The sequence below is a fragment of the Theropithecus gelada genome, chromosome 1 (genome assembly GCF_003255815.1).
Source record: "Theropithecus gelada isolate Dixy chromosome 1, Tgel_1.0, whole genome shotgun sequence".
Classification (NCBI taxonomy): domain Eukaryota; kingdom Metazoa; phylum Chordata; class Mammalia; order Primates; family Cercopithecidae; genus Theropithecus; species Theropithecus gelada.
The window spans coordinates 122,656,438-122,672,187 of NC_037668.1; the positions used below are offsets into that span (position 1 = coordinate 122,656,438).

At 36.7% G+C, this 15,750-nt stretch overlaps 1 protein-coding gene across 4 annotated transcripts in view; it reads left to right on the top strand.

Annotated features, from left to right (window-relative positions):
• ABCD3 (ATP binding cassette subfamily D member 3) overlaps nt 1-15,750 on the top strand; it is a 103,033-nt gene that overhangs the window by 36,878 nt on the left and 50,405 nt on the right. For 3 of the 4 annotated variants that reach the window (XM_025379096.1, XM_025379086.1, XM_025379113.1), the window contains exon 2: nt 10,485-10,521. The exons of the other annotated variant lie outside the window; for it this stretch is intronic. In XM_025379096.1, coding sequence (XP_025234881.1) covers nt 10,485-10,521 — 37 coding nt within the window. The remainder of the gene's footprint in view (nt 1-10,484; nt 10,522-15,750) is intronic. 4 annotated transcript variants of the gene reach the window in all.

The following is a 15,750-nucleotide window of genomic DNA, read 5'->3' on the forward strand; positions in this document are numbered from 1 at the left end:
GCAACCCCTGCTTTTTTTTGTTCTCCATTTGCTTGGTAGATCTTCCTCCATCCCTTTATTTTGAGCCTATGTGTGTCTCTGCATGTGAGATGGGTCTTCTGAATACAGCAGACTGATGGGTCTTGACTCTTTATCCAGTTTGCCAGTCTGTGTCTTTTAATTGGAGCATTTAGTCCATTTACATTTAAGGTTAATATTGTTATGTGTGAACTTGATCCTGCCATTATGATATTAACTGGTTATTTTGCTCGTTAGTTGATGCAGTTTCTTCCTAGCCTCGATGGTCTTTACATTTTGGCATGTTTTTGCAATGGCTGGTACCGGTTGTTCCTTTCCGTGTTTAGTGCTTCCTTCAGGGTCTCTTGTAAGGCAGGCCTGGTGGTGACAAAATCTCTAAGCATTTGCTTGTCTGTAAAGGATTTTATTTCTCCTTCACTTATGAAACTTAGTTTGGCTGGATATGAAATTCTGGGTTGAAAATTCTTTTCTTTAAGAATGTTGAATATTGGCCCTTACTCTCTTCTGGCTTGTAGAGTTTCTGCCGAGAGATCTGCTGTTAGTCTGATGGGCTTCCCTTTGTGGGTAACCCGACCTTTCTCTCTGGCTGCTCTTAAGATTTTTTCCTTCATTTCAACTTTGGTGAATCTGGCAATTATGTGTCTTGGAGTTGCTCTTCTCGAGGAGTATCTTTGTGGCGTTCTTTGTATTTCCTGAATTTGAATGTTGGCCTGCCCTACTACGTTGGGGAAGTTCTCCTGGATGATATCCTGAAGAGTGTTTTCTAACTTGGTTCCATTTTCCCCCTCACTTTCAGGCACCCCAATCAGATGTAGATTTGGTCTTTTTACATAATCCCATAGTTCTTTCAGGCTTTGTTCATTTCTTTTTCTTCTTTTGGTTTCTCTTCTCGCTTCATTTCATTCATTTGATCCTCAATTGCTGATACTCTTTCTTCCAGTTGATCGAGTCGGTTACTGAAGCTTGTGCATTTGTCACGTATTTCTCGTGTCATGGTTTTCATCTCTGTCCGTTCGTTTATGGCCTTCTCTGCATTAATTATTCTGGTTATCAATTCTTCCACTCTTTTTTCAAGATTTTTAGTTTCTTTGCACTGGGTACGTAATTCCTCCTTTAGCTCTGAGAAGTTTGATGGACTGAAGCCTTCTTCTCTCATCTCGTCAAAGTCATTCTCCGTCCAGCTTTGATCCATTGCTGGCGATGAGCTGCGTTCCTCAGTTGATAATGCAGAAATCACCTGTCTTCTGTGTCGCTCGCGCTGGGAGCTGGAGACTGGAGTTGTTCCTATTCGGCCATCTTGCTCCGCCCCCCTAATCAGTAATACTTTATCATCCTCCCAGATAGTAAAAATACTTTAGAACACTGCCTTCATTGACTTTTCTCCTAATTTATGTGCATTTGTTGTAGTGTAACTTTTTCTTAGCTGTGTGAAATCTCTTAAACCTATTGATTATATATTTAATTTCAATTGTATATTTTATTTTTTGAAATTTCATTTGGTTTTCTCAGATCAGTGTTACTTTTTGGTAGGTATCTTCTTGGTAGGTATCTACTTCTTGGTACCTACTTCTTGGTAGTTACCTTAAAATTTTTTCTGTGTGTATTTACAAAAATACAGTCTACGTTGTTTTTTAGGATGAGTCTGGAAATGCCAACTGAAATTTTGGGTTTGTTTTTGTTTTCTACAATTTCTGCTAGTCCTTGGTTATGGAGTCTAATTTCCTTAGTGCTTGGATTATTTTTTATTATGGTCTGGACATTTTATTTAAAATTACTTGTCAGAATAATTTTGAGGCTTGGAGTAAACATACTTTCCTTTTAAGAGCAAAGTCTGCTTCTTTACCTAGGAGCATTGTCAGTCAGGGAACGACTTAAACCAAGTTTCTTGAGAACACAGTCTAAATTTTTTAGTATAGCATCTTAATAAACAAAAACAACACTCAATGTTTCAGATTTTATATTGGTTTCCCAAAGGATTTATAGCACTGTATTTCCAAATCATTGTCATGTTAATGTCTTGCAAATCAACATCTCTGCTCATGAACTTCAAATCTAAGCATTTTTAAAAATTGTCTTCTGAACATTTCCATATACTTAGCTTACTGGGATGTGAAATCAACATGTTTACAATGAATCCAATTACTGTTTCTCTGAATGCTTATTTTACTGTTATTTATTGTAGTCAGTGAAATCACTGTCCTCCAGTCATCCAGGGTGCAAACTGCGTTTGAGACTTGGAGAAAAATACTTTGCCTTTTGAGATACCAGTTTGGAGTTGATGGCTGCTAATACTTCCGCTGACTTTAAGTTTGTGGTCTTCTCTCCCTCTCATTTCCATATGCAGTTAGTTCCCAACTCTTATTTATTCCCTTTCTTGTCATTTCTAGTAATTTTCATGCTGCTTTCTTCCACTCTCATACCCACTGCCTTTGTTCAGGCATTCATCATCTCTGATCTTGGGATAATCCTTAGGTGCCTAATACATTCTAATCACTGAGGGCAAAAGTTAACAGGTAAATATTATTGTCCTCACCATTACAGATGAGGATACATCTTTCTTCAGTCACACAGCCGGTAAATGGTGTAATATTAATCACTAACATTTTTTGAATCTTTATGCCAGGCTGTATTATAAGGACTTTACATGTTTTTGCTAATGGTGTTGTTACCTCCATTTTTCAAATGAGAGAACTAAGGTACAGAGAGATTACATAATTTGCCAAAAGTCACACAGCTAGCACACAGTCAAATTGGGATTCTAGTCCAGGAACTCTCTCTAGGAGGTATACTTTGAACTATTACCAGGATTTGAAGAGATTTCGTCTCTTTCTGAAACGTGTACGTTCTTTGTATATCATACTAGAAAAGACTGTTTTCCTTTCTTCTAATATACCCTGCTCTCTTAAGAAATCAGTTCTTTTGCTTATCGGGTTCCCTTATGGTAGAACATAATATCATTCTTTTAATCATCTCACCCTATATCCTATTATTTTTTAAGTCTAAGTTTAGATTCCACATCATTTCTGGAGTAAAGTTTTCACTTTTTCTCCCCCTTGGGTTAACATTAGTTGCTCTTGCCTTTCATAGCACCTTGTTTAGACCATAATACTTAACTTTGTCTGATATGATAGTTGCTTATCTGTATTTTTCTCTAGCTGGATTATGAAATCCTTGAGGGCAAATACTTTACCTGTTAATCTTTAAGTCACTTATGATATACCTGGAGAGCTTGTGGTTTGTAGTAGGGTGTTGATAAGTTTGTAGAGTTTCCACTTTCATATTTTCATTTTGCAATTCTATTTCCTTAATTATTCTAAATTAGTGTTTCTTAAAGTAAAAGGCAATTTTCTTTATATTCGGCTAAATCTTAAGTTAGAGTAAAGGCCCTGTATAATTCATTCCTGCCTACTTCTGCCCATTTCTAACCTTTCTTATCTTCACTCTATATTCTGCATATTCATTGGCTTCCTATCTTCTGTTTCCCTTTTTTTCCACTGTGATAGTGCTTCTTAGTCTGTAATTCTAGTAGATAAAAAACATCAACGTTTAACATAATCAGCCTATGACATGGCTTTAACTACTTTTGAGCATTTTCAGTACTGAATCAACGTGTGGTGTCTTTTTAAACACTTAAGCTGTCAGTGAAAGTAATATGTGCCCAACTAGGGGTCTTTTAGTGTGAAGTTGTGATTATATTCAAAATTAGATAAAATAATCAAGTTATTTAGAAATATTCTATGTACTAGAAGTAATAGAGATATGGCAATTACCTTTTTTGTTGTTGTTTTTTAAAAGAAGTGGATTCAAATGTAGCTGAACATCTGAGCATTTATTTTGAAATGGTACCTTAAAACAATTGTCTTACCCAGCGGGTGTTGTGAGGATGTGTATCCTTCTACTCCTAAGATTGCTTGTCATAGGCAGCTGCTCTGTGGTTAACTTGGTCCGGTTGGTTTACTGCCTTGGCCCTGGCAGGTTTCCCAGTTTCATATCTGGTCACTTAGATCTTTTTGCTTTGTTGATAAAATCCAGAAGTCTTGGCCTGACTCAACTAAAAATCTTCCTTTAAAAAATATTTGTGAAAGGAAATTTACTAACATACTAAGTGAAACAAAGTTTAGAAGGCAAAACAAGATAGAAGTACCTACTGTGTATCAGACATAGTCTTAGGCCTGAGTAGAGATGAAGAAGACATGGCCCCTGCTCTCAAGAAGCTGATGAGGGGAGAGGTATGATGTACAGATTGCCTAGGGAACACAGAGGGTGTACCTAATACACACTGTGTGAGAGTAGAGAATGGACAGGAAGGTTTCTTAGACAAGGTCACCATGTAATTTATTATCCTAACTGGTACAGTTTTGAGACTGAAAGAGTGTAATTAATTATTATATCAGGACAACAGGTGTAAACACGGACCATTCTGGGCAAACTTAATATACATGGCCACTCCATTCCAAGAAGATATGTGCTGAATTGTAAAGAGAAGTAGTAATCAAATAGGTTGATTGATGAAGAGTCCTTTAAAGCAGAAGAAATAGTATGTGAGGAAATAGTGGGGTAAGAGTGAGCACAGTATTAGGTTGAAACATGTGCAGTTGCCATTTTGTAAGTGAGAAATGGTCAAATAATTGCAGGTTCTCGTAGTTTAAGCTGGTGAAGGTAACTTGAGCACAGAGTGTTTGTGCCTAGTGGCAGGAGATGAACCTGAAAAGAAGGCAGGAGCCAGATTGTGAAGTTCTTTGAGTACTGTTTTATGGAATTTGGATTTTATTCTGAAAGTCATTATGTGCATGTTTATGTTTAAATTTTAATTATAAGGTATTCATTTAGTTTTTGAATAGGCAATACATTCTCATGATCTGAAATTAAAAAAAAAATCTGTTGGTTTAAGTGGGAATAGTTTGTAGTTTTCTTCATTTAATTTTTGTTAGATTTTGGTGTCAGTGGTTTTTTTTGTTTGTTTGTTTGTTTTTGGAGACAGAGCCTTGCTGTGTTGCCCTAGCTGGAGTGCAGTGGCAGAATCTCAGCTCACCGCAACCTCCACTTCCCAGGTTCAAGTGATTCTCATGCCTCAGCCTCCCAAGTAGCTGGGACTACAGGCATGCGCCAGCACGCCCAGCTAAGTTTTGTATTTTTAATAGAGACAGGGTTTCACCATGTTGGCCAGGCTGTTCTTGAACTCCTGGCCTCAAGTGATCCACCTGCCTCGGCCTTCCAAAGCGCTGGGATCCACCCGCCTGGACTTCCAAAGTGCTCGACCTTCCAAAGTGCAGGTGTGAGCCTGCCCAAGTTTGGTTGTCAGTGTTTTACTTGCAGCAAAAATAATGTGGAAACTTCTTTTATCTGTGTCCTAAAACAATTAAAGCACTGGAATTATCCGTCCACTGGGGGTTTTGTTAGCATTCCCCAGTAAATTGTTTGGGTTTGGTTCTTTTTTGGGGGAATGGAAGGATAGGAGGTAGGCAGCTCTCAGACAACTTTATAATTTCAGTTTTTCAGTCTGTTTAGTTTTCTCTTCTTTCTGCTAGGTTTGGAAAATTGTATTTTTCTAGAAAACTACCCATTTCATTCAGGCTTTCAAAATTCTTTACATAGGGTTGAGATAAGAAGTCTTTTACCTTTTTTTTCCTTCAAATTTTATCTATGTTCATGCTCATTTTTTTTTATTTTATTTTTTGTGTTTTTGTACTCCTTTTAAAATTAGATTGTCTCATGATTTATTTTCCAAAGAATTAACTCTTGAATTTTAATGTATTAGTATTTTGTTTTCTAACTCATTAGATTCTGCTTGGGTGGTTTTAAATTTCTTCTGCTTTTTTTTGTTCTTTGTAAACTTTTGGTTGGATGCTTATGTTATTAACTTTTTTTTCATTTTTTATTGAAATAAATAAGGTTCTGAACATTGCTCTAGGTGAATGCCACAGGATATATATTTTACATATATGTATGTGGTCTATACATATATGTATGGCTGCGCATATGTATATGTACTTGTGTATATATATTCAGTATGTATATACATATGCACATATTTGATGTGGTTATGGAAATAAATTGAAAGAGGACAGAAATGAATGATAAGGAACTCAGAAAACAAGTGAGAATATTGTAATAGTTCACATGAGAAATTTTGATGGCCCGAATTGAAATCATAGCAGTAGAAATGGAAAGAAGAGCATAGAGATTGGAAATGAAGTGTATGAGAAAGGGAAAATAAATATCTGAGAATAACTCACAGCTTTGTAGTTTGGGTAGCTGGTAGATAAAGGTGTGTTCACTGATTTAGGGCGTATGTTCAGTATGGAATAATGGAAGAATAGATTTGGGGTGGAAAGGTGAGTTCAGATATAGACATGTTTGCATTAAATCCAGGTACAGATACCTTATTAAAAATTAGATATTCAAGTCAGGAGCTCAAGAAAGAGGAGGAAGCTAGAGATTTTGAGGGAGGGGGTCAGAGAAAGGGTAGATAGTTGATTTTGTGGTTTGACTGAGGTGGTCTAGAATAGTATCTCTATGATCTAGAGATAATAGGTCTAAAGATGAGTTCTTCAGAGTCTAAATCCTTATAGAACTTTCTTCCTTTTTTTTTTAAGATGAAGTCTTGGTCTGTCACCCTAGCTGGAGTGCAGTGGCGTGATCTTGGCCCACTGCAACCTCCGCCTCCAGGGTTCAAGCCATTCTTCTTCCTCAGCCTTCCGAGTAACTGGGATTGCAGATGTACACCACCATGCCCGGCTAATTTTTTTATTTTTAGTAGAGACAGGGTTTTGCCATGTTGGCCAGGCTGGTCTCGAACTCCTGACCTCAAGTGATCCGCTAGCCTCGGCCTCCCAAAAGTGCTGGGATTACAGGTGTGAGCCACTACACCCGGTCTAGAACTTTCTTTATAGAACCAATTTTGTTTTCATTTTGATGATAAATTAAAAATAAATTAATATAAGTGTATTCTGGGTTGTCTGAATGACTATCATGCTACACGGATTTTGGTGCCAGTATTGTGTTTAAACACTTGCTACGTGATCATCTGGAGCCCGCATGTCTGATAAACCTGCTGTATTGGAATGTAGATCAGGCTAATGTGTATTAATGTAAAATCAAGAAAATCAACTTCAACTTCTGTACTCATGCTGAATTATTTTGCCATTAAAAATTTCTTTTATAGTGATAATTACAGGTGAAAGGTATTTTCATAGAACTTCCTGAGAAACAAATCTCATAAAGAAGCTTTTAAGAAACTTATAAAGGCATTTTTTTTTTCTTTTTTTCTGAGACCGAGTTTTGCTCTTGTTGCCCAGGCTGGAGTGCAATGGCACGATCTTGGCTCACCGCAACCTCTGCCTCCTGGGTTCAAGTGATTCTTCTGCCTCAGCCTCCCGAGTAGCTGGGATTACAGGCATGCACCACCACACCCGGCTAATTTTGTATTTTTAGTAGAGACGGGGTTTCACCATGTTGGTCAGGCTGGTTTCAAACTCCCGACAAGTGATCCTCCTGCCTCAGCCTCCCAAAGTGCTGGGATTACAGGTGTGAGCCACTGCACCTGGCCAAGAAATTTTAATTGTCACAGACTGATTAAAGAAAATGGGACTTATATGTAGATTATGTGTTCAGGCCAATTGAAGCTTTATAAGATGTCATGGTTCCCTCTGAACAAAGTGTTTCATGGAAACTTGGAGAGACAAAAGTGATGAAGTGATGGGAGAGCTGACTGACCATGTGACTCACTGGTAGGTGTGTGTGTACATGTGTATATGTATTTTTGTGAGCATCGCACTGCATGAATCTCCACTTATCTCTAAATATCAACTTATAACATTTATTAGTGGTAAGCAGTGTGGCATTTTTATTGAATTTTTTTTATTTTTATGTTGATATACATACATATACATTGTGAAATGATTACTATTATCAAGCTATATTTACCATCCTGTACATTAGATCTCCAGAACTTACTCATCTTGCGTGACTGAACTTTGTGCCTTTTGACCAACTTTTCCCCATTTCCCCTAACCCCTGAGCCCCTGGCAACCACCATTCTACTCTCTGCTTCTATGAGTTTGACTTTTTTAGATTCCACATGTGAGATCATGCAGAATTTATCTTTTTGGGCCTGGCTTATTTAGTTTAATGTCCCCCAGGTTCATCCATGTTGTAGCAAATGACAGAATTTCCTCTTTTTTTTAGAGACAGAGTCTTGCTCTGTCACCTAGGCTGGAGTGCAGTGGCGCAATCTCGGCTCACTGCAACCTTCGCCTTCCGGTTCAAGCCAGTTCTCCTGCCTCAGCCTCCCAAGTAGCTGGGACTACAGGTGCATGCCTCCACACCCAGCTATTTTTTTGCATTTTAGTAGAGACAGGGTTTCACCGTGTTGCCCAGGCTGATCTTGAACTCCTGAGCTCAGGCAGTCTTCCTGCCTCGGGCTCCCAAAGTGCTAGGATTACAGGCCTGAGCTGCCGCACTCAGCTCCTTTTTTTTAAAGGCTGAATTTATTCCATTGTATTTATATATCACAAATTCTTTATCCATTCCTCTCTTGATGGACACTTGGGTTGATTCCATATCTTTTACTGTTATAAATGATGCTGCAGGGAACATGAGAGTGCAGATACCTCTTTGAGATACTGATTTCATTTCCTTAGGATCTATACCCAGAAGTGAGATTGCTGGATCATATGGTAGTTATGTTTAATTTTTTTGAGGAACCTCCATACTGTTTTCCATAATGGTTGTACTAATTTATATTCTTCTCAACCAACAATGTACAAGTGTTCTCTTTTCTCCACGTCCTTGCCAACAGTTATCTTTTATCTTTTTGATAGTAGTCATCCTAAGAAGTATGAGTGTTAGCTCATTGTGGTTTTGATTTGCATTTTTCTGATGATCAGTGATGTTGAGCATTTTTCACATACTAGCTGGCCATTTATATGTCTTTTGAGAAATGTCTATTCAGGTCCTTTCCTCGTTTTTTAAAATTGGATTGTTGTCTTGCTGTTGAGTTGTTTGAGTTCCTTATATGTTTTGGATATTAACCCCTAATCAGGTGTATGGTTGCAAATATTTTCTCCCATAGTGTATCTCTTCACTGCATTGTTTCTTTTGTCGTGCTAAAATGCATTTTGTATAACTGTTTTACAATTCATAAAAGATTTTAAACAGGTAAGTAATCCTATAATACAACTGAAGTTAGAAATAATAATAACTTACGTGCTTTTTAAAATAAAACATCTACTGTAGTTAAGTTTGGCTTTCTAGTCTTGTTTGGTGACCTGGTATCTTATTACTGAAGATGTGCATTCTGCAGATCATCAGAGTTCAAATAGGATGTTGAACATAGAGGGTTGAATAATGTATGACCCCTGTAGTAGACTCAGATTCCCCTTTAAAGAAGGGTTTACTGCCCAGCTGTGAGAAATGTGAGATCCTGACAGCCCCCTCTTTCCCCACCCTTGTCCCCCACCTTAGAGTCTGGCTCAGGTCTAGAGACACTCCCCTCTCCTCATGTCACAGACTTCCTGGGGCAGCATGCATTTGCAGACTGAGCAAGGCAGAGGTAAAAAAGGCCTATTTCAGCCCGTCACAGAGTACTCTGATGGACAGTGCTTGCTTTAGAACTTCCTATATGGTTGGCTGAAGTTATGTTGGGCTTGCATCAGTTTGAGTTCTGTCCAAACCTGGTTTCTCTGCCTTCCATTCACAGGTGTTTATCCCTAGTGAACATTTGTACCTCAGACACCATATTACCTCAGCTTCAGAGAAACCAGCCTGCAGTAGCTCCTGATAGCATGGAGCTAGTTTAGTGGAAGGGAATATACATCAAACAAGAAATTTAAAATGTTATCAATGTTATGTAGAAGCATAGGGTGCCATGGTAGTGCGTTATGGAAAGGACCAATGCCCAGCTAATCATATTGTTTTGAGAGGTAGCCTAGACTAGTAGTCAGAATATGAACCTTGGGTATACTGCTTACTCTCTCCAGGCCACTTTCCTCATTTGTAATATGGGAATGACACATATTCTATCATCCTTTAGAAGACTAGCCTGGGATTGCTCACGTGGTTGGGGAAAGATTCCCAGCAGTAAGAGGGAGCAATGCACATCTTCCAAGCCTCTGTTTCTGTCAGTTTGTTGATGTCCCATTGGCCAAAGCGGTTTACATGGCCAAGCTGTGATTCGAGGATGAAGAAGTAGACTTGCATTTATGTTTGTATTTACACACACACGCGCCTAAAAATTACCAAACAGAATGTTATATAATAGTGATAGTTAAAATGTATTAAGCACTTTTTGTAAATAATGCTTAGTAAGAGTCAGCCGGACTATCATTATTTAATATGTTCTATCTCACTATGATATGAAAAAGAAGAAACGCTTTTAAATAATTTGGTATATTTGACATCTTAAAATCATTTTAATGATAACGCTTTTCACATAAAGTAAAGCTCTCTCTTTTTTTCCTCTGCAGTAAGAAAAGTGGAAAACCACCATTACAGAACAATGAGGTAACATTTTAAATCATCTTCTTTTTGGAATTTCATGTATTTATTTCATTTATTTTGTTATATGGCTCTGATTTAGGATAAAATTTTATAATTAGTAGGGAACTTAAAAATCCCTCCAGTCTTCTACACATTACAGGAATGCTGTCTGAAATAGGACTCCTGACAGGAAAGTGTTACCTTAGGAGGCAGCCATAACTGCATTAGTTCTAGCCCATGATGATATTAATTTCCCCCCTTCTAGCTTCTTAGCAGTGACTCTGTTATATCTTTTGTATCGAGATATATCTTGTCCCCCCACTCTTTCCCTCCCCCCTCCCCTCCCCTTCCCTCTTTTTTCTTTTTCTTCTCTTTAAAATTTTCTTTTTACCAACCAGGTCTCATTCTGTCATCCAGGCTGGAGTGCAGTGTCATGATTATAGTTCACTGTAACCTTGACCTCCTGAGCTCTAAGGATCCTCCTACCTCAGCCTCCGAAGTAGCTAGGACTGTAGGTGTGAGCCACCTTGTCTGGCTCTGTTTTCTCTAGTAGACCCACATATATTTGAAGATAGTTGTATCTTATGAGTCTTTCTTTCCCTGTGGTAAGCAATCTTGATTCCTTCTAATATGTCTAATGTGACATGGGTTCTGATCCTTTTTCAGTTCTGTATACATTCCTCTGAACCTATAAGAGTTTCCTTAGGCATTGTGCTTAGAATGGAATGTAGTTGTCCAGTTGTGGCCTGACTAGCGTGGAATATATCAGCATGATTACATTTCTTGATATGAATACAATATTGCTAAATTTCATCCTAAAATTGCTTTTATTTCTTTAACTATTACTATTTTTTACACTAAGTGAACTTTTTATGGTAAATTATAAACTTCAGGTGTATTTCTGACAAACAGCTCTACATCTCTACATGTTATATACATGATAGCTTTATTGAGTTATAATTATATACCATAAAATTTATCCATTTAAGTGTATAAATGAGTAGTTAGTATAGTCACAGAGTTGTGTGGCTATCACCATTACCTAATTTTAGGAAATTTTCATCTCTCCAAAAAAAATCCTATACCCATTAGCAGTCATTCCTTATTACCCTCTTCCCCCAATCCCTGGCAACCACAAATCTGTTTCTGTCTCTGTTGACTTACCTGTTCTGGACATTTCAAATAAATGAAATCATATAATATGTGGCTTTTTATACCTAGCTTCTTTCACTTAGCACAATGTTTTCAAGGTTCATCATATTGTTGCTGTATCAGTATTGCATTCCTTTTTATTGCTGAATAGTGTTCTTTGTATGCATATACCACATTATGTTTATCAGTTCATCAGTTGGTGGACATTTAGATTGTTTCTACTTTTTGGCTATTATGAATAATAATAATGCTGCTATGAAAATTTGTGCACAAGTTTTTATGTAGAGATATGTTTTTATTTCTATATCTAGGAGTGGAATTGCTGGGTCATATGTTAACTCAGTTGATTTGTTTTAGATAAACATTAATTTATTGCTGTAAATGTCAGCTGATTGGGTTTAACCTACTATCTATACCATTAGTCTAATTTTTAGTGCAATTCTCACATCTGGCGTGTTAAGTAGAATTATTATCTACAAATTTAATTTGCCTTTCCTTTCTTTCACAGAATTGCTGATAGTATTTACTATGTAAGGACCAAGGAGATTGCTCTGTGATATCTCTTAATCTTTGTTTCTGGTTATTCAGCTGTGACTACGTCCAATTATAGCAAAATCTGGTTCTTACTTCTCCATTAAGGCTACAATAATTTTATAAGAAACATCTAATTCCTTTATTAATTTATTAATTCACTTAGTAAGTAAATCTTTCAGTAAATATTTATTGAGCTCCTCATATATGCCTGGCATTGTTCTTGGCTCTGGGTATATGACAGTTATAAAAATAAGTTTCCATCCTCGTGGAGCTTACATTCTACATATCAGCTAGTATGCTAGTATGGTATCCTTAACAAATAAGAAAATTGGAACAGTTTAACATGATATACTTTTAGTAAACTCATGCTGGCTTCTAGTGATTAGTGTCTCTTAAGTCTTCCCCAACTCTCATGTCAGTGTCTGTTCTCTGAATATCCTGGTGATTGACATCAAGATTGTCATTCTTTAGTTTCCATAATATTTCCTTCCCAGTCTTTGAAAAATGTGGTAAGATGTGCTTATGTTCACTTCTCTGATATCTCCAGCTCCACGATCTCTCATATCTAAGTTATATCTGAGCAATCAAATCTTAGTTATCTGAACTTAGTCATATCTGTTATTTGCATATCGGAGATCTGCAAGTTCTAGGACAGCTTGATTCATTTTACTCATTTTTTTCTTATTTTTCTGTACAATACTGTTTTAGCATATACTTATTTGCTGGTTGCATAGTGTGAGCAAGATAAATTTAGGTTATATTAAGTGATTGGCAATAAAAAGGACACAAGATGCACACTGATACCACATTTGTTAAATTTATAGGAAATGCACACGTGTGCTAAAATGAAATCTAGTAGGATATGTAACAAAGACAGTAGGTTTAGTTTTCTTATTTTTGCTTATCAGAATTTTCTAATTTTTCTACAGTGAATATGATACTTTTGAGGAAAGCAATTTAACCTATTTTCTTCATAGAAATTTTGTATATCCTTTGTGATGGGGATAGGGTGGGGAGAGGCAATTTTTATAAGACATAAATTTTAAGGAGAAAAAAGGATTTAATTAGAAAGAGAACAGTATAATGAAATTCAAAATGTATAAAGATAAGTACTGTGCTGGGTTCAGTATTTAGCATTCCCATGCATATTTTTGTATTTTGGCATGTGTGTGTATCCATAAACAATATAGGGAGAATTACTTTACATATTTAAAAGTTTCATAAATTCATGTGTAAAATGAATTGCATGCATCATTCTAATTTTTTCCAGCATACTGTTTTTTAGATCACTCCATGTTTAAAGCTGTAGACTTGCTCTTGCATATTCTGTTTCTATGTATGTGAGCTGCTTTCTTTTTTACAGTTGTTATAGAGTTTTCATTGAATAATTTTGCTATGATTTATGTAATATTGGTATACATTTAGGTTATTTTTCATTTTATGGTATTATAAACAGAGTACGATGTTTTCATTTGTGTGGCTAAGCATATGTGCAGGTATGTTTGTAGGGTAAGTTCCTGAAAGTAAATTTACTAGGTTATTTTACATTTTACAGTCAGTGTACATTTTACATTTTGATAAATGATATATAATAGTTGTACCAGTTTTCATTTTCCCCTACAATATACAGGAATACTTATACTGTGTCAGCACTACATGGCCTCTTATTTTACTGCTATTTCAAACTTCTTTTTCAGTCAGTCTCACCTAAGGTGATTGACATATCAATAGGAACTTCTCATTGTACTTTGACCTTGTTACCTTTTGAATTTTAGGTTTTCTTTTTTCCTTTGTTACGTTATTACTTTGACTTCTCAAATAGCTTTTAATGATTTGTTTGCTTTTTCTATAATGTTCATGTTAAACTTATATCACCACAGTGGTCTTTTTTTTGTATTTAAAAAAATTATTGGGAAGTTTAGAAGTGGGAAAAGTGGTCTCTTTTTGTATTTAAAAAAATTACTGGAAAGTTTAGAAGTGGGAAAAGTTCATTGTGAATTTAAAATGGAATCTTAGGAAAGGCTAGTAATGTTATGAAATATACTGCCTCTATAGTTACTCTTATTTAGATTGGTTTCAGGTAGAGTTTTGCTGTGATCAGGATACTCTCCTATTCCTGACATCTCTTTGAATTCAGCCCTTCTGAGCCAACCTCCCCGTGCAGGTAGTCCTTTGCAGAAAACAGTGATAATTTGGGAGAATATAGTTAGTTCCCTTCATGGATTGAAATGTAATGAAAATCCCTCAGCTTTCAGTCAGTTTAAGGATAGGGAAAGTGACAACAGGAACGGAAGACAATGAGGAATTTTATACCAGTTAGCAACTAATATTTTAAAGTGTTTCAGCTTTACTCTCTTGTAACTCTTTTTTTCTAGCCTTCCTCATTGTTTGTCCTAGATCATTTCTTTAGAGTAGCTAGAAACAGGTGGTCTTCTGTTTAACTCAGATGTCCATTTCACCTCAGGATTGTGCCACTTAAAAGTTGGAGCTAGGAATGGAGAAGGGTGTTGGCTACAGGTAAGGCAAGCTGAAGTGAGGAGGGAGTGGTGATGGTGACAGGAGGAAGAACAAATAGTTTAACTTCTTTTTTTTTTTTTTTGGAAGGTAGTTAATATGTATGGCCTTCTCTTTAATCGTTTCTTCCTATGTTTTCCGGGTTTGGGGAAAACACAAACAGAGATTAGGTTGAATGTGTAAGGTTTAGCTTGAGGAGAATACACTAGTTCAACTAAATGGACTGTGAGTAGGGCTTATTTCTCTGTTTTGTTTGCTGTTGTGTCCATATCATTTGGAATAGGGTTTGGATCAAGTAGTTGTTTGTTGAGTGAATGAATGCATGCATGTATGAATTAAGCAGACTGAGCCTGCAAGTCAGTAGGATGAGGTTTTCAACTTTATCTGAAAGACTTGAAATGCTGAGTCTCTGTTCCAGCAGTTGCAGGTTAGGCTGATTCTTCTCCAGTTCCTCCTATTGTAGTCTTTCTAGTCTAATCCTATGAACACAATGCCTTCAGACTTCCTTTTGTGGCCTATAGTTCTGCACTGCACTCAGTGCCTGTTTATTAGGCTAATGTCTATAAAGCCTTACTTAACACAGTGTCTGACATATAGTTGGTAGTTATTATTATTCTAATTCGGTACCCAAACAGTTCACTTAAGGCTCATCTAGTGAGATATTTATTTAATCAAAGCACATTTACATTATATCTAGCTAATAGAGGTACTCTACAAATAGAAACAGGTATTTGTTTTCAGGAGTTAGCCAGATAAGTGAGCTGTGATTATGGAGGTGGGGAAACAGTCAGGGAATTGGGGTTTTTCTGGAGTATCTTGCCTTTTCCAAGAAGTTTCCCCTGTCTATTCTCCCAAACAGTTCAAGAGTAATGTCTCGTCACTTGTTTCCTTATCTTTGCAAATGGTTTAGTACTTCCATTTTCATGGAGCTAGTGAAAATGAAAAAACTCTTGAGAGAGGTAAGATTATCTTCTTTTAAATCCCTCTACACTAACAGTAAGCTCTCAGTCCTTACTGTGGCTTTAAGCCTCTATCCTTTATAAGCCCTGCCTA